Raw genomic sequence first — 19985 nt, 5'->3', positions numbered from 1 at the left:
ACAAAATTTTAAGATTTTCACAAAAAAATAATCTGACGAGATTCGGATCCATAAGAAATGGATACACAGTTGGAAGTTCATATGCAAATTATGCCACAAAAAAATAAAATATACCCACCAGGGACCACAATCAACTGATATTTTAACTTTTTAATTATATTTCAGACGCATGCCAGGCAATTGATTTGGCCAGAATACTGTGCCGACTCTTTTGTACTTGTTCTTTACGCCTATATTTTCTTAGTCGTGTTAGCTTACGATTATTTGCACTTAAGTTTGATTTCTGTTTGTTGACAAAAATATACGCAAACTCCTCCCTTATCAAACATGAAGATCGAGAGAAAAACTTACATGACTGGTCATACATCTTTACGCGACTACTCCCGTATCAAAGCTGGAGATCAAAAAATAAACTTTCATGAAACGAATACGCTACACCTTTATCAAAATTACAAATTCGAAAAAGAAACTTTTACGACACGATTACACTGATGTTTCGTCAACGTTCTTGCAGGTCAAGGCTGAAAATTTTCATAAATGCCATTAAGGAATCTAGTATAAAGTGATGAATAGGATGTAGGGGTCCAAGTGTCTTTACGAGAAGGAACCAGCACAAGTGAGCTGTCCAACATATATTGAACAAAATATATCTGAAGCAGGACCAAAATATAATTTAAGATTTATTTAATGGTCAGAACCATAATTTTTTATAAACAAAATATAATTTACAGTAGCGAGTCTGGCGCCGGACACGCTAGTCACGTGAATTTGCTCTTATTCGATTAAATTGCTACTAGCCATCCGATGAGCACACATTCTGTATGTGTGAATAATTTCATTTTATTTTATTTTTTTTGTTAAGAAGTGTGATTATTTTAAAATTTTAAAAAGAGTAAAAAAATGATGATGAAACAATTTCTCTTAATAAGTGTATATTTTATCTTAATATTATATAATTACTATTTTTTGTCCTCCTTATGTAAATATTGTGTATCAAAAGTGAGGGTAAAATAGGAAAAATAAGGATGTGATTGTCATTTTTTTTTTTTAAAAAAAAGGTAAAATAGGAAAAATAAGGATATGATTGTCATTTTGTCAAAATATACAAAATTACTAGAGTGCTACTAGACCCACCCAAATGTTCTATTTTCCCACCCACTATAGACAATTAAAAAAGTAAAATGTTATTTCCCCACCCACCATTATTCCCAAAATAACCATAATAATTTTTTTTTTAAATAACTCTGATATATCCTTAAATAATATTATAAATAAATAAATATAGAAAAAATGAAAGAAAATGCAAGACCTAAGACCTAGACATTCAACATCTCCTTCACACCTAACGCCGCCTCGTAGAGACCCCGGATCCTCAAACCACTATTCTTCCTCCTTTCTTTTGTCAAAACCGCAAATCTCACACCCAATTCTCTTTTTTCTCCTTTGAAGTTTCTCGCCATCATCTAGCACACGTCCATTTCTTCCTCCAACCTTTCGGTCGATTCTAACCCAAATCTTTCACAACCTCTTTCCACCAAAGATATCACACCCCACCCACCATTATTTATTTATTATTTTAGTACTGAATTAAATAGAGGTTTAAGAGTCTTTTTTTAAAAGGATAAATATGTTATTAACATTTTCATTAAATGGTGGGTGAGGAAATAAGACACCGGGGTGGGAATATCACCACTCAATTACTATTGTCAAAATGTACAAAATTACTATTTTACCCTTTTCATATCAATTTTGTGTATTCAAAAGTAAGGGCAAAATTGAAAAAAAAAAGAAAAAAAAAGTTGACAATGACTCTTCTCTTAATATAATAGATAGTAGAAAGAAACGTGGCTAACATGTTTAGTTTGCCTAGCCACGGGTACAATAGCGAGTTTCGGTGCAATCTCGTATTTTTGATTTTATATTTTATATTATTGATACGAAAACGATGTTAAAAATACAAAACAGCACAGAATTAATACAAAATTATATTTTTAAGAAAGTATCTTTAACATTCTCTTTCAATAAATATTAGAGGGCAAAGATTAAATGGTTAATTAATCCAAATCCTGACAACGGTGTCACTGTAGACGAACCTTGGATGGGGTGGCAAAACCACAAGTGTTAAAACTAGGGCCACAAAATTATTTAATTACTTAATTAATTGCTTAATTATTAATTAGTTAAATAATTAATCCAACAAGTTGGAATCACGAGGAAGACAATCCCGGTCATCTCGGTTAGTGCGTAGTCAACGGCAGCGCTCCCCATGCGGTTGGACTTTGGAGGCACACCATAAACTACGGTGTGTGATATGATAAGTTGACTAGGATATCTCCTTTTTTCTTTAGTGCGCTTCCGTAATTGCCACGTACCAACTTTTTTTTTTTTTTTCTTCTTTTTTTGGCCTTTTCGATCTTTATTTCAAGCCTAGTAAGCACAAAAACAAAAATTATACTACAAATTAGTGTATAAAACGCTTTTGGAAAATGCTTTAAAAATCAATAGTTAGTAAAAATAAAAATGAATCATAAAAAAGTACGTTTTCTATTAGAAGTACATAACTGATACTTCTTGCAAGTTTGAAATCCAAAAATATTTTTATCAAAAACTTTTTCAATTATTTTAAAAGCATTTCCAAACAAATCTTAGGGTCGTGGTGGATTGAATATGTGGTTAACAAATTAACGATCAATAAGCCATTGGTTGTAACTTGTATATACTATATTCTAGTGCATACTAAAAAAGGTTAAGTAAAATCGTGATTTGTAAAACCGTGAATGGATTGAGGAGTCATGCTAAGTGCTACAAAAACAGAAATCTGCTGTGACCTTAGGTGGAAAATGGGATTCATGGAAAATGGAATTAAGTGCCTATCTCTTTTCTTCCATTTTCCTTCTCTCTAGTTCCCTCCTATTGACGCTTCTGATTAAATCATGCTACATCTTGCGCCAACTTCTTTATAGAGGTCACTTATTACGGTCTAATAGTATTCTTATTCACTTATAATTAATATGTCTTAGGTTTAATTCTCGCCAAAGGCAAATTTGAACCACATTATTGCTATGAGGGAAAGATAAGGGATTTAGAGAAGAGAGTGTTTGTTCACTCTTCCACCCCTTTGTGTAGATAAGATCGTTTGTTCACAAACAAAAAAAAAAAAAAAAAAAAAACCTTCTTTATAGAGAGAGACAAAAAAGAAGGTAAAAAAGGGAATTTCCCCTTTGTGTAGATAAGATCGTTTGTTCACAAACAAAAAAAAAAAAAAAACCTTCTTTATAGAGAGAGACAAAAAAGAAGGTAAAAAAGGGAATTTAGAGAAAAGAGAATTCTACTCTGCTACAAAATTGGGCATCCTACTCATTGACACTAGATTCGGGTAGATCTCAAATACAACGGTTTCAATTTCATATGAGTATATAGTGGCATAGAACAATTTTATTAACGCTTATTACATGACTGTAACATTTTGTGCATAAACATAACTATACCACTCATCACTTACAATTATAAACCAACACACCTATGGAGCGACACAGTAGCTTTTCTCCTAAGTTAGTAAAGAAGTAGGATTCTCTCTCATTCAATTCCTCTTCCCTTCCCTCTCCTATCACATTTTCGACTTTGTGTTTCTTTCATTATAAAAACATTAATATAAAATATTGATGTGATTTAATTGTGACCGTACAAATATGAAATAAAGAAAGAGAAGGGACAAAAATATGAGAGATACTCCAACTCCGTTAGGAAAACAAGAAACGTTGGCCATCCAGTTCCATTTGTTCGTGGAAAGAAAACACAAACTGGGTCATCCCTTACGTATGTATTGGTTCTTGTTGCGTGGGGCCACCAACAATGTTTGTCACGACTGTGTAACGTGTCATTTTTGTTTTTATAATTTCTCTAAATCAAAACTTTTTATTTTGTTTTTAAGAGAAATTGTCAAGAATTTTTCATGAACTCTCCGTCACCTTATAATTTAATATCAAATTTTATACTAATATTATAAATAAGTTAAATTAAGGACAAACCAATGAACGTTAATTTATCTTGATTTTTGATCTTGAATTTATAGTCAAAGTACTGGAATTTGGCTCAGAACCTTTGCCAAATTTGCTTAAAAAGTACTCTTACTTAACTTTCACGTAGAGAACAAGTATTGTCTCCATCATTAGCGCAATCAATTTTGTTCGAATGAGGCTTCCGAGATAATCTCTTATTAGTATCGGAAACACAAAGTGCATAATATATCATTTCACGTATTATAGAGGGATCACATGTTATGATCCGTACCTAGTTATGTTGTCTTTTATTTTCTCGAGGTTGTGAAATTATGAAAATTCTCTTAGAAAAGCTAAGTGGAAATCCTATGTGGACATTTAAGCTCTTTTCATATTTTATCTCATGTATTGCCATATTTAAGTAGTATCGTTGTTACAAACACTTGAGAGCAAGCAAACATAATTTGGAATTACAAGGAAGATTTTACGAACTCATAAGCGCAAGCAGAAGATATTCTTATGTTTAAGTTTATGTGGAATAGTAAAGTGGTATTGGCTTGTTCCAAGACACCATATATCAATTATTCAAGAAAAATCGGTTAACATATTCTGCATGTGCGCCGATAAATGAATGCGTTTTGGAAAAAAAAGAAGAAGAAAGAAACGAGATGTGGATAGATAATTAAGGTGCATACATGTTAACAAGAACTGCTTTTATAATTTGAATATTAGTCTATGTGAATATGAAGCAATCAGAGTATGATTATCTTCCCTCTTAATCTTTCTCCTCTTTCTATTTAAACGCTTACGATTAAGCTATGTTCTTCTTTTAATTTTTTTTTTTAAAGATATAAAGACAAAATGAAAGTGTGAGAGGAGGGGAGGGAAGGGTAGGAGAGAGAAAGATGAGGGAAGAGAATCCTATTCAATTCCGCTTTTCTCTCTAAAAAACAGAAAATCTTGCCATCAGTGGATCTTGAAAACCCCTCTTCCTCTCAAGAGCTATTAGCTAAGAAGCAGAACTAGAAAGATAAAAACTTGCATGAAATGAGTTCATTAGATAAAAGATGAGATGATCAATACATATTTCATGGAAGAGTTCATCGTCAGAAAAATCTATGTAGCTTTACAAGCGTTTTTCTTTTCCTTTTCTGTGGAGAGAGAATCTTGAGAATGTAGATAGAAATGGCGTTTATGAGGATCCTTTGTCTTTCCCGCCTTCTCTTGTTTGTTTTAGGAGAGAGAGAGAGAGAGAGATTCGAAAGTGAGAAAGCAGACTACTCCCATAGCAAATGTGTTATTTTTTATCTAAAATTCCACGTATATTGTACTAAAAACGTTAGACGAATCTGCGATATGTGAGTGTCCAACTCAGAATCTAAATCTTTTTTCGATGGGGGAATAAGTTCGTGTATTGTGTTTTTTGTGTTGCCGTACACGGCCGCTGGATGTAAGAATTTTCTCTTATAGTATATATGCCCTTAAATATCCATGTGCATTTTTGGTTACGTGTTGCTTTGGGATCAAAATGTTCTATATTTTATGCAGGCATATTACAGCATATGCTTGCGTTGAATCGAATATCTACTAAACGCTCCCATTAAATCACATGAAAAGTTGAAAGTGAGCCCCTCCACCATGTTTACAACTGTCTTTCGAAGAAATGGGTACACGGTCGGAAGTTCATATGCAAATTATGCCACAAAAAAAAAAAAAAAAAAAAAAAAAAAATATATATATATATACACACCCACTAGGGACCACAATTAACTGATATTTTAACTTTTTAATTGACGCATGACAAGTAGTTGATTCTTGCCAGATCAGTGTGCTCATTCTTTTGGGATTTGAATTCTCTCCTGAGCTAATGAAGAGGATCCTCATGACCAATCATCGTAGACCATTGAATTTTTATCTAACGGTTACAAATAAAGGATCCCTTTAAAGTTATAATAATTGTAGCCGTTAGATAAAAATCTAACGGTTCATTATAATTGATCAGGAGGATCCTCTCCATTAGCTCAGGAGAGGATCCAAATCCATTCTTTTGTACTCATCTGCGTGCAAAGTCATAAGCTTTCTTAGTTGTGTTAGCATACGTTTATTTGCAGCTAAGTTTGATTGTTATAAAAAACGATGTGATTAGACATTTTTACAGGGTTATTCCGTTTTCAAAGATGTCGTTGAAATGACGTGATCAAACACATGTATGCGACAACTCTCTTATCAAAAGATGCAGACCAAGAAAACTTTCATGATATGAACACACTAACGTTTCATCAATGTTCTCGCGGGCCATGGCGGCAAATTTTCATAAGTGCCATTAAGGAATCTAGTAAAAGTGATGAATAGGATGCAGGGGACCCAAGTGTCCTCACTAGAAGGAACCAGCACAAGTGAGCTGTCCAACATATCCTGAATCCACCTACTGTTTAGGCATCCTCCGGTCTCCATCTGGAGGGAGGACCAAAATATAATTTAAAATTTATTCAGGGTCTGAAACAAAATTTTTGATAAACAAATATTAGAAGGCAAAGATAAATTATTCATTATTCATATCTCGGCACTTAGTATTACGATCTAATAATATTTTTTTTACTGATAAGTAAAAGATCTTACGTTTGATTCACGCCAAAAGTGAATTTGAACCATCTTATTACTAGTTTATTATGAGACATAACACACTTTCTCACCCCTTAATGTAGATAATGTCATTTGTTGATTTTTTTTATCCATATCCCAACAACAGTGTCACTGTAGACGAACCTTGGATGGGGTGGCGCAACCTCAATAGTCTTAAAACTAGGGCCACATAATTATTTAATTACTTAATTAATTGTCTGGTTAACTAATTAATTAATCAAAGTATCAATTAGTATTACGATCAAGTCGTATTCCTCTTCAGTTGTCATTGAGAGATCTTAGGTTCATTTTTCACTAAAATCGAATTTAAACCACATTATTATTCGCTCATTATAAAACTAAGTTCATTCCTTCCTCTAAATGTAAATATTGTTAGTTAAAATAAAAAAGTAAAAAAAAGTGTGTCCATAGGTTTCAGGTAAATTGAATCGCGAGGAGGACACTGGACAAGTATGATCTGATCAGTAGAGCTCCATATCAAATTAATCCGGTCATCTGGATTATGGTCCAGTCAACCGTGGTGCTCCCCATGTGGTTGGACTTTGGTGGCACACCTTAAACTACGGTGCATCTGTGTGATATGATACGATGGCTTGGATATCTCCTTTTTCTGTAGTGCGAATCGCTTCGTGCCATATTTTTTTTTTTTACTTTTCTTTTTCTTTTTCGTCCTTTGCTAAGTAAAATCCTTGTAGAATTTTAAAAAGAAAAATATTAAGAACACTTTTTCAAAAGTAGGATTCTCTATAAATTTTTTGTTACCTTATACATTTAGCATAATATTTTATAAGGTCGGTGCAAAAATTGGTAAAGAGATTCTCTCAAAGTGTGACTCTCTATGAACTCTTCGTCACCTAATGTTTTTGGCCCATTGTTTCATAAGATTGGCACGAAATATACCAAAAAATGAGGTTGCAGAGAATCCATAAAGAATCGTACTTTTGAATCTCCTTAGCTTTTCTCATTCTAAAATATCACTGCGCTCGGTTATTAAAACAAAGTTAAGAATACTTAATTTTGTTAACATGTGCCGCCAACTAATAAAAAAACACAAAAAAACCGCACACTAAATAAGTGCAAAAATTTTAAACTAACAATATTCTGCTCTTGTTTATAAATATTTTATACATAACTACAACACTTATCATGTGACAGCCTTAAACAAAGGGGTGTGCTATTCACACATCCTATTTTACTTTTTATACACCCCTTGATAATTTCTATCCGTTGATCTTCTTCAATTCATCTGATCCGATGACCGAAGATTAAAAACGTGTGTAAGAAGTAAAATGGGATGTGTAGATATCACATCCCTAAACAAATATACTTGGTAAATCACTTAGTGGCTTCTCCCGTAAGTTAGTAAAACAATATTGTCTCTTGATCCCTTAATTTTTGTGGAGCTGAAAGAAACGTTGGTCATCCAATTCAATTTGTTTTGGAAAGAAAACACAAATTTGGTCATCCCTTACGTACGAATTCGTTCTTGTTGCGTGGGCCACCAACAATGTTCGTCACTGCTGACCTGTGCATGCACGTTCGACAATTTTTTTTTAATGATTTCTCTAAATCAAAACTTTTATTTTGTTTTATGTCAAACCTTCTTGCGCTCTTGGTGAAAACCAGCCTGTTATTCTTAAACTAATCTTTATCCGTATAGCGACGGTCTTTTCATTCGACACCACTAGATGCTAAGTCAACTTTCGCCTGCTCTTGACGGGTAAATCTTGCAGTCAAGCTCACTTACATTTTGTTTTAAAAGAAAATAAAATAGTCGTTTTCGTATAGGTCACGTATAAATCCGAAGTTTAATTCTGTAGTACCACCCCAAAACCCTCCCAAATAAAAGAAATGACATCATACATCTGAAGAAAAATAAAAGTCAAGTTACGGACGAACTAATGAACGTTAGTTTATTACGCGTTTTTTTTTTTTTTTTTTTTAAACAATTGAATTTTGCTCGGGAATTTATAGTCAAATCACTAGAATTTGGCACAAAACCTTAGCCAAAAGATTTGCTTAAAATTTAAGCGTGCTTAACTTTGACGTAGAGAATAAGTATTGTCTCCATCATTAGCGCGACCAATTTTGGTCGAATGAGGCTTTCAGAAGAGAAATTTTTATTATTATCAAAAACACAAATTACGTAATGTATCATTTTACATATTGTCACATTCCGACCTTGGGTCCATCCTGGGATTGCTCTTGCGCGCTACTCGCTTAACTTCAGAGTTCCGATGAACTCCAAAGCTAGTGAGCTCTCAAAAGGCCTCGTGCTAGGTAGAGATGAGAATATACATATAAGGCTTACAGGATCCACTCATCTGGACGATGTGGGATCTTACATATATTATAGAGAGAGATCATTTGTCATATTATATCTTATTTCTTGTCATATTTGAGTAGTATTATCGTTACGTACCTGTGAGCAGAAGCAAAACATAATTTAGACTTAAAACGTAGATTTTATGAACTCGTAAGCGCAAATAGAACATATTCTTTATGTGTGAAAACCAAGGCACCATAAATTATTCAAGAAAATAGGTACATATTTAGTATGTGCGCGCGCATAAATAAGTTGCACATGTTAATTAGTACTGCTTATATAATTTGAATATTAGTTGACAAGCGGGCTATAGGTCAATGTTCGGGCTTGTTCTTGGTAATGCTAGTGTCAATTCAACATAAAATGGTTCAAAAGGGCCTTTATCGAGAATAAATCTCACATTAATGAGACGGAAGATCTTGCATGGGCTTATAAGTAAGTTGGGCTACTCCTCATATTGCCATTTGGTTTTATGGTAAAACCTTAAATTTTTTCATGGTATTAGAGCAAGTTATCCCATGTGTAAAGCCAAACGGCCACACGCACTCCATGTCACACCGTTTATGTTGTCCACATGTTAGACTTGAAAATTCGTCACACGTGAGGGGGCGTGTTGAGAATGAATTCTACATTGATGAGGCAAGAGACCTTGCATGGGTTTATAAGTAAGTTAGGCTACTCTCTATATTGTCAATTTTATGGTAAAACCTCAACTTTCTTCAGCAATGCACTAGCATATGTTGAATGTAAGTTCGTGCGGCGATCATGAAGAAGGTCGTTCCTCGTTTGAAATGTCTTGACGTGACTTAAGAGCTCTATTTTAGAGTCCATTTTTGACATTCAGTCATCGTCTAAAAGTTCACGAACAATAACAATGGGGAGTTTATTGAAGTTTTCTCAGCATATAATTGGTTTCGAATATATATAAGCATCTTTTTATAGGGCCGCTCACGTAATATCATGGTCCATGACTTATAAGTTATACCCAATAATTTGATTAATTCAAGCAGTATAATATAGCAATTTGATATTATCAATACTATTATATCGCTCAAATCATGTGAAGTTCAATGTTGGTTTTGAAACTATTAAAAGGCAATGCATATTAGGAGTAGTAGATCCATGATTTGAACTTTGGGAATCTTAGTGTTAATGCAAGTTTTTAGATGGAAATAGAGCATGAATAGCGCAAAAAAATTTAGTTTGTTCACAAAGGTATTTTCTTGAACACTTAGTTGACTTGTTGTCGTTAGCCAAACTATGTTGCGCACATATCAACAGATATCAACATATTTTGAATCAATCTGATGAGTGACACAAAGAGAAGTTCTGAATCGATGAAATATGTTGTGATATACCTAACATGCATTATATCAAACACTTGGTAAATATAAAATAATCTTGTAGTAAACATTCAAAGGATACTTGAAAGTTCTTCACATGTATATTTCTTAAACTCACATGTATATTTCTTAAACTCCGAGCGATTCTGAGATCGCGTTGGTCACATTGTCCATCTACCCCTGCATATTTGGACCATTTAGTTATAATAAATAGACTTCAACAAAAGAAAGTGATTATAAAAAGATCCAGAATATTCTTTTAAAGTAGCATGCATGTGCTTTGGTTCATGCTTTCTCTGACTACTGACTTGGCTTGTTTCTTTCTGCAAGTATTGCTTTAATATATAAATAAAATGCGCATGCACCATGCAGCTTAATTACTTTGCAAATCTCAATTTGTATTCATAAACCATATAAAACAAGAATTATTGATTAAAAAAAAAAAAAAAAACAGAAAGAACCAACAAAACAAAACTCCCCAAAAACCAGAAGAACAGCATGGATCGAAGAAGAAGAACAAAAAACGATAGCACGAATTAGGGTTAGGGTTACACGTGGTAGCACGTGATAGTGAATTGGGTGAGCCGACCATAATGATCTGTCGACGGGCAGATCAATACGTACGTCGGTGGTGCAGACTCTTTGTTAGGTCCGTGATTAACGTTGATAAGTACTTGCACTTGCCTTATCATGAGGCAATGTCAGAAGCACTCATAATTCAGGACCCTTGTAGTTATTTTTTGCTATAAAAAATTAGTGTCTGGTCCATTTGGACTTTAAATCGTTGCAGTAAGTACTCGCAGTTGCTTGCAAGCACGCATGCCTGTGAGGTTGGTGGCTTCCAACGACCAGCCTGACATGTCTTTTGATGAATGAATCGAAAAATCTAACAAAAATATGCATCGGTACATACTAGAAAGTTCTCAAATATTATCGCATTTTAGGTCCTTCTATTTGATTTTGCGGGTCTCATCTTTGATTTATATATAAGTATACTACACTTGAGTTTTTGGCTATTAAATCTTTAGACGAGAATACAATAACAAAGATATAACGTTCAATAATTCTAGAGTATAGAATACTCCAGAGATAATAATTTTTGCTGGCCTAGTTCTAGACTAGTATAATAATTGCTTGCATTAATTTTGTGAATGTCGCGTTCATATATTTGTGGTAAGAACAATATATGAGTGGTGGAATGTACATTAGGACTAAAGTGGTCCAAAGACCTCCTGAAGTCAGGAAAATATATATATGATGGCTTTTCGAGGACCTTTCGGGATTTTGTTATGGGTTTGTTTGGTGTTCAATAAGTGTTTGGTGTAATGCTTTATATACATATCTCGGGAGCACTCGTCAGGTTGCGTCGAGAGTGTTCGACAAATTTTCTCGATAACCCTTATCAGGTTGCTTTTGCATATGTTGATATGTGTTAACATGTGCGAACATGGTTCGACTAACAACAACAAGCCCACCAAATGTTCAACAAAATATCTCGGTGAATACACTAAAAGTTTTTTGCGCACTTCGTGCTCTGTTTCTATCTAAAAAATTTAAACCTTTAACACTAGAACTCCCAAAATTGGAATCCTGGATCGGTCACTGGGTAAAGTTAACGCATTATAATGACCTAATTTTATTGTGTGAGCAGGTTGTAACATATCTTCCTACTTGGCTTTCTACAGTCCTATCTGGCTTAACTTCTACTCCATGTGAGTGCTACCTGTGCAATGCCAATTAGGTATGAAATTCAAATTTCAATTTCCCAACTTTCCCTAACTAATCCTTCTTCTACTTGTTTTTAAAAGGAACTAATCTAACTGCTAGTATAATTATTAATGAATAAGCATATAGATATACAGATCAGATATCTCTTTTTTTTTTTTTTTTTTTTTTTTTTTCTGTCAGGATAATGTACGACTCCTGCTTGTTTAGGTGCAAATATATACTTGAAGAATAAAAAAAAATATCAAACGTTGGGCGCCAATGGTTTTGGTTTGGCCCCATGCCAAGTACAAACGGAAGCCACAGTATAATTAAGTAGCAATTTTGATCTTATTATATATATGATGATATGATATATAAATTCTAATGACAGAATTATTAGGGTTCCTTTAGAAATGGTTTTTTTAAAAATTCATTTTTTTTGACAAACGATAAATTTTGTTAGAATAGATGTTAAATTAGTCAACGACAGAATTTGAACTCACACCGTCATGCAATGACTTAATACATTTCCACCGCACTTCTAGTACTTCTTTAAAGAAACATATAGTAGGTACGTCTTTCAGGGCTTTTCATAACTCAAAAATACTTTTAATTTTCGGGCAAACATATAAGTGTTTTTGATAACTTGAAAACCATTTAATTAGATACCGTTTGATAATCATTTTGTTTTAAAAACTGAAAATTACTTCCTTAAGTTTTCAATAGTTAACAAACAAGATTTCAATTTTTATAAAAGTAAAAAAAAAAGAAAAAGGAAATAGGTATCAAACGGCACTTGAATTATTTAAAAATACTTAACTATTATTCTCATCTCAAAGTATGATTTAAGAAACTTTTGCAGATATAATATACAGAAACTTCATTTAGTATACTAAACATTGTTGGATGTGTGTCCTACTTCTACATACACTGTCCACGTGTTCCACTGTGTTCTAGTCATGCGACACCAATTATTTTTCCCTTCGTATTATTTAAGATCACCATTTGCATATCAGACAAGAGCTTCATTGTTGCACACAAATTCCTTTTATTTCTGTTGGAATGCACATCCAAGTTAGAATCCACCTTTGATTTAAATATACTCACTTTGATGTAATATCATATTTCTTCAGACTTATTCTTGCTAATCTGTTTGTTCCATATAATGCTTGAAGGGCAGGTAATGACCTAACTAAAAAAAAAAAAAAAAAAAAAAAAATCGATCATGGGAATCGGAAGAGGATCCTCTCCTGAGCATAGGATGAGGATTCTCTTGACTACGAAATCCGGGCCGTTCAATTTTAATCCAACGGTTCTAAAACAGTGGGTCCTCTAAAAGTTATAATAATTGCAACCGTTGGATTAAAATTGAACGGCCTTAATTTCGTAGTCAAAAGGATCCCCATCCTATGCTCAGGAGAGGATCCTCTTCCATGGGAATCAAACAATTAGGCACATGAAGTTATATTTTGTTATTTTTTTATGGCACCAAGAAACGAATCGAGCACCTTTGATCTTTTTAAATTTACTCTATCCTCAAACATATAACTATACTAAAAATCTCCGCCTGTAGTCTGGGCCTCGCCTAAGCGCTAGACGGATGACCGCCATCCGGATTAATGTCTAGGTTATGATGAAATTATATATATTTTAAGTATAAATATACACTTATTTACACGAAATACAATAGATTTATTTAAATTTGCCTAGTGCACCTAGGTGCTAGACCTTAGCCCGTTGTCCGACTAGCGCCTAACATCTTTTAAAACCTTGAACATATCGAATTACATATTTCACATTGTAAACAAAATCTTTGCACTGGTGAGTTAAATAATCGTGATCTTTTCTATCTGTTGTCAATTGATTTCGAAAATATACGACGATTTGAGTTCATAGTTCCTTCTATAAATTCTGAACCCTAATCTGCATGCAGCGTCGTTATTACGTATTCATCGTGGACCTCCATAACAACTTGGTCTTCGTTTTGTAGCGCTATGTGGTTGCATTTGTGTCGCATTAGTACTCCTTTTAGTGTGACTTGCAAGTATGATGATGTAAAATCAATTGACATGAAAATATCTTTTTACCTACCATTTTAGAAAGTTATCTTCAGATGACTCAAACATTTAAAGGTGTGTGTAATTTGTCCAATTTTACTGTTTTCTACTTGACATCCGCTCACGTGATTGAAGCCAGTGTTGTCTTTTAGAAAAAAAAAAAAAAAAATTCCTGCATCCGTTGCATGAAACAAGTCGCTCACAACATGTGAGTAGAAAATGACCTGAACCACACAATGTGGATCCCTGTCTCACTTTAAATTAAGAGCACCCACCAAAACCAACAGATTTGTGTACCAGTTAAGCTGTATATCATGTACATTTCAATATTCGTGGTGCTTAATCGTCAATATTTGTGGTGCTTAATCGTCAAGTTTGTGGTGCGCTTAATCATCAAGTAATGTACTAATAGATGAGGTCTGTCTGAAGAGAGAGGACTTTTGAAAATGGTTTCGACACACAATTTTTTTCCTTGTGCAAACTCATGTATATACCTCTTGATTTTCTTTTAGTTTAATCAATTTAAATACCATTGATAAACAGAAGCGCATAGACAGAAAATGGGTTAGCAAGTTGAGGTTAGCTTTTGGAGAATTTTGCAGTGTGCTGGAAGCTTGGAACACAGTCAGTACACCAAGGGTAACAATACAATTGATTGAAAACGTAAAAAGAAAAATTTCCAACCAATTGTATTATATGACACTTGATGTACAAGACCAGGTTCTCAACAAAATGATTTTTTTTTTCCAACTTTTGCTGGCCTTGCTTACACAATACCTAGCATTTGTAGGAACAATTTGGAAAATGAATTCTGCATATTCTCTTTTGGAACACCTATTTTATTTATGTCCTTTGATTTATTCTCCAAAACAAAACACAAACAAAGGTGTTAACGGAGAGAAAATGAGCGTTCGGAAATATCTTCGGTGTTTGTAATCACTAGAGCTACAAGTCACAATGTCCAAGAAAAATTAAAGGATGAAAAATGGTTACGAGTACATGCAAGAGAGAGATTTTGTTAACAAGAAGACTTGGAAAATTTTCCCCGATATTTTCATTACAGGCATCTGGCTGTTCTGAGATTTTCCATGGTCTCAGAGAGACTAATAATTCATAGCAGCCATTAGTGTACAAGGACGAAGAGAAGAAGGTACACAGCCTTCTACCTTCAAACCCAACTTTATATCATTCTCCATTAGTTTCTAGTGACTTTTCCTTTCAAATTTTACAATTTAAACAGATTACAGCGAAGTTAAATTGGCTCTCGTGCTTCCAGATGGAAACCTTGGCTCGATCATGATACAAATTGGGCTTCGGCTCCTTCCCTCTCCGCCAGATCAAACATCTTACCTGTGCATCAAAGACTGCAAGGAAAACAAAAATGTACATTTTTATCAAATACGTAAATGCATCGTTGACATACAGATTCGAAATGTATTTGATTGAATGAAATGCATCAAGAATTAACCACTGGGAAATAGATGTTTTGTGGGTATACGATTCTGAAAAAGAAAACATTTGCTTGCCAGAAACGTTTTGTTATAATGGAAGAAGTAATTCACTCTCCAGATTCAAGGACAACCAGAATGATGGTCCTAAAGCTGAAGCAGGGGAAACCAATCAGAACTCTTGGAAACGAATTACAACAGCATATAATTCGTAGGAGCAAGATGAGAATGAAGGTGAACGCATCCAAAAGAACAAATATATTGTAGAAGGTGAACGCATTTGCTTACATGTTATCTGCGAAATCCGAAAAGAGAAATGCAGTTCTTATACACATCATCTTTCTTATACACATCATCTTTTCTTTGTTACAATGCTAAAGTATTCACAGTAAATCATCTTGAAATATTGGAATAAAAGAAGCAAGCACAGTAATGGCTTTTTTGCAAGCCAAAACCAGACACCGACATGATGTGACGCAAACAAACTAGTGGAAAATTCAAGTTCTCTAACATGCTATCTAAAGCTTCCTGCATAAAACATAGTTTTGTTTCTCTTGAATAAAAGGTTGCAATTACCTTGATTCCTGTAACAGTGTTCCCAGGCTTAGCTGCTGCTATGCTCGCAAAAGCGCCAACTCCAGATGAAGTATTTCCAGGTTTAGCTGCAGTCATGCTCCCAAAGTTAAATTTCGGCTTTTTCTCTGCAGGTTTTAATATTTGAAAAGAGCACATTAATGTCTCATCCACACTCATCATGGCACCAGCATTATCAAATTCCCCACAATAATTAGGTGCTGAAAATATCGTCACAAGTTGTCGGTTGGCAAATAACTCGTAGCCATCCTCCACAACCTGCCAATGATAAAAAGAAAAACATAACTAATTGTCCTGGTGCACGGAAATAAATTAAAATTTCATATCCTCAATAGTCAGTGCACGTCTGTATAGAAGAAAGCAACATTTGCCAATGCCACTATACCAGCAGGGGAGGTCTGGGAATGCCAAAGGCTTCATTCTTATACCAAAGAAATGAGAATTTATCTGGATTAAAAAATACGTAAAAAAGAAATTATAACCACACAAAACCCCCGACCATAGAATCCCAGATAGGAAGTAATGTTTGGCTCCCACAGGTATATTCCCTACAGTCCTACAAGTGTAAAGAGGATATGAACTGAACCAAAAAAACGCCAATCAATAAAACCTGGTGAGCACGACAAATGAGATCCAAATCATGCTTCTGAAGAAACTCCGTCACCGTGTCAGGACCAAATGTAAACGAAACTCCCCGCTCGTTCCCTCCCCAACCTTGAACATCTTTACTGGGATCAGACCAGAGAAGGTCACAAAGTAAACCTGTGTCTGGTACATCTGTTGGCCTCTGTAAATTTCTGATTTGATCTAAATTATGCAGGTCGGGAGAAAGACCGCCATGCATGCAGAGAATCTTTTCATCAATCAGAGCTGCCACTGGAAGGCAGTTAAAACACTCTGTGAATGTCTTCCATAACCTCACATTGAATCTTCTCTTACACTCATCATAAAATCCGTATATACGGTTTATAGATGCGCATTCATGGTTTCCCCTCAAGAGGAAAAAATTCTCAGGATATTTTATTTTATATGCAAGGAGAAGACATATTGTTTCTAAACTTTGCTTTCCCCGATCCACATAATCCCCCAAGAACAAGTAATTGGCATTAGGAGGTAGTCCACCGTACTCGAAAAGCCTTAAAAGATCCGAGTACTGACCATGTATATCACCTGCAAACGATAAGCAGTTCACTTTTAAGAATTCATGAGATTAAATCGTTGAAAACTAAAGTCATATGAAAAAGTAGGCAAGAAAAGAATATCAGCAAAAGCATCTGAACTAAGCAATCATGCTGAAATTTTCTACACTAGTTGATCTGTTCAAATTTCCAAGACACAAAATGGTGAAATGAGCACAAAACGTGAGCTTTCACAAAGAAGTGATGTACCTCATTGCTAGAATATAATCACCCATAACATTCCCCTAAGCAATTATTTAGATTCGGTTTTCCAGTTACAATATTAATTTTTTATTATTATTCAGAGTACCCATAAACCTTAGCTTCCCATCATCCCCCAACAAATTAATTTGCAATGCCACGATGCCCGCATGTCACATCCCTCAAAATAATTCAGAAAAGATCACATATCTCCATAATTTACGTAGTCTACAAAACTAGAATTACCAACTAACATTTTACAAAATAAGTTCCTTTATCATCAGTTGATTAACAATCAATTACTTCGTTCTTTCTTTTGGTCAATACCAAACTTTGAACGAGCGATGAAAGAAGAATAAGAAAATAAGAGTAACTGACTATACATATGAAACTCAAAACTTCTGTAAGAAGGATTGATTTACAACCCTCCATGTTTCATGTTATCGACCTTGTGTGCAGGTATCATAATTATATGCAACACCCCTCCAATATCATAAAGAAAGAAGGTCACCTTTCATCTAAAAACAAATCCAAACTTTAGCATACTTACAGGCAAAAAACTACATGGGTTTAGAAAATAAAGCCCACTTAGCTCTCGTGCACAAAACATATAAACACGGCCACACACAATGATTACAAATCTAATCTTCTTTGCATTTGCACAAGAACATAAGTGTTACATTACCTGTCATGAGTATAAAGCAGACACTGCAGTAAAGCTCACTGCTTGAACGTCTATGATACGATATTTTGTACAAATACAATTCTAGGATTCATACAGGCGAGCGCAGTGGCGTTCTATGATTCATTCAGCCGACCTCACTTGGTGGGATAAGGTTTTGTTGTGGATGTTGCAATTCTACAAACAATTAACACGCCCGGACATTCCCAATTCTTGAAATGTTAAAAGGTTTAGCAAATTGTAAACGCGCCATTACCGGATCATCTGAAATTGTTCCAATCAAGCTATTCATGCCCGAATTCAGTAACCAAACTATACTCACTATACAATGCCAAACTACACGACAACCTTCGCGGTTATCAAAGAACAAAATGTTCGACTGACCCAATCCTAAACGAAACACTTCCATAATTTGTGTAGTCAATGAATGTTTTGCCATACAACATACCGATTTTCACGGATTATTCCACAAAAACAAACATTGGTCAGAAACAAAAACAACTAAAATTTCCCCAAATAATGAGTACACACAACCTAATCAAATCAAAGAACAGAACTTTCCAATAAATTCCAACTAATTCAAAGCCACAGGACAAAACCCATCACGAAAATTCAAAACTAAACGGAAAAATTAAGGTTGTTTTGCAAAGAAAAGTACCACAAATCTTGATGGGTGCTTCGAGCTCTAACAAATTAGGCTGCTGCAAGAAGATTTCTTTAGAGACCAAACAAAGCTGCCGGATCTCCGACTCCGACAGCTGGACCTGCTTCCCGGGTCGGCCTCGGACTTCGAGGAGTCGGTTGATTATGTCATCCAGAACCGATTGGTCCATTTCCCAGGAGTTGGTTGCCGTCTAGAAAGTCAACGGTCCGATTGAAAACTGGAAGACTGAAACTTGAAGAGAGGAAGAAGAAGAAGAAGAGAGGGAGGGCAAGAAAAGAGTGGGACTTTTGGGTGGGGGGGATTCGATGGGTTGGGTTCTTCTGGCTGTCGTTTTCTGTGAAAGGGATGTCGTCTCAGTGTTGGACAGAGTGGTGTTTGTGACTTTCTTGTGTGATTTCAGAGAGAGAGAGAGAGAGAGAGAGAGAATACTTTAAATTCGAAATTCTTGCACAAAATAATATTTATTCTTTTGTCAACTGCTTGAAGGGTGAACAATTTAAGGTTCTTGTTCTTGTTTTTGGGTTTTGATTTCTGCTACAAGATGAAAGTGTTGTTTTCAGTGTTTGGTGGGAGTTTGATGGTACACAAATTTGATGGAAATGAAATGCTCTCCATTTTTTTGGTAAAAAATATAATTCTTTAGAACTTAAGTTTAATCGCTTTTAGGTACGTAAGACTTTTTAAACAAACTTCACAATTTAGTTTTCTTAAAGTTATTTTTACTGCTCATTTTTCAAACTACTCAGTAGTATTAGATTATTGAAGAATTATTAAAAAATCAAGATAACCATTCATTTTAGTGTATATAGTTATGTTTTTAAGTGAGAGGGGGATGATTGAAATTGTTTAAGGGTTCTCCTCCCCCCAAAACACTAAAGTTCAAATCACTTTTAGTAGAAAATAGAAATAATAATTATGGGACTTCAAAAAGTGTATCTTTGATATTTATTCATGAACATAAACTTTATAAGGTGATTTCTTGAATGTTGAGAACACAACCTAAGACATAATCTTGACTTTGAATACAAATGTCATTTTTTTTTTTTTTTTTTGTTTGTGTTTGGTCCGTTGCATGTGTTTGTGTTTTTAAGGCTTATCCGGCAACCCAACATCAATACAAAATTGAGTTTCTCATCTGGTGAAT

At 34.4% G+C, this 19985-nt stretch overlaps 1 protein-coding gene across 1 annotated transcript; it reads right to left on the bottom strand.

Annotated features, from left to right (window-relative positions):
- Nucleotides 1-15087: 15087 nt before the first annotated feature.
- LOC137722650 (serine/threonine-protein phosphatase PP1) lies at nucleotides 15088-19454 on the bottom strand. The gene is made up of 4 exons (XM_068461701.2): nucleotides 18836-19454; nucleotides 16727-17286; nucleotides 16099-16374; nucleotides 15088-15438 (listed from the first exon to the last, which is right to left on the bottom strand). Exons 1-4 carry the CDS (start codon nucleotides 19008-19010, stop codon nucleotides 15421-15423), a joined length of 1029 nt encoding a protein of 342 aa, XP_068317802.2. The 5' UTR covers nucleotides 19011-19454; the 3' UTR covers nucleotides 15088-15420.
- Between the last annotated feature and the right edge of the window lie 531 nt (nucleotides 19455-19985).

Source organism: Pyrus communis, chromosome 4, assembly GCF_041283825.1.
Source record: "Pyrus communis isolate YQ-2024b chromosome 4, ASM4128382v1, whole genome shotgun sequence".
Classification (NCBI taxonomy): Eukaryota; Viridiplantae; Streptophyta; class Magnoliopsida; order Rosales; family Rosaceae; genus Pyrus; species Pyrus communis.
This window is presented reverse-complemented; position numbering and strand designations above follow the sequence as displayed.

Bases quoted from the DNA above. Each gene is read 5' to 3' on its own strand.
- LOC137722650 (XM_068461701.2), bottom strand. From the start codon at position 19,010: ATGGACCAATCGGTTCTGGATGACATAATCAACCGACTCCTCGAAGTC. The intron at 17,287-18,835 runs GTACTTTTCTTT...TATCGTTTGCAG, and splicing joins AGCACCCATCAAGATTTGTG to GTGATATACATGGTCAGTAC. The intron at 16,375-16,726 runs GTTTTATTGATT...TATCATTGGCAG, and splicing joins TCATTTGTCGTGCTCACCAG to GTTGTGGAGGATGGCTACGA.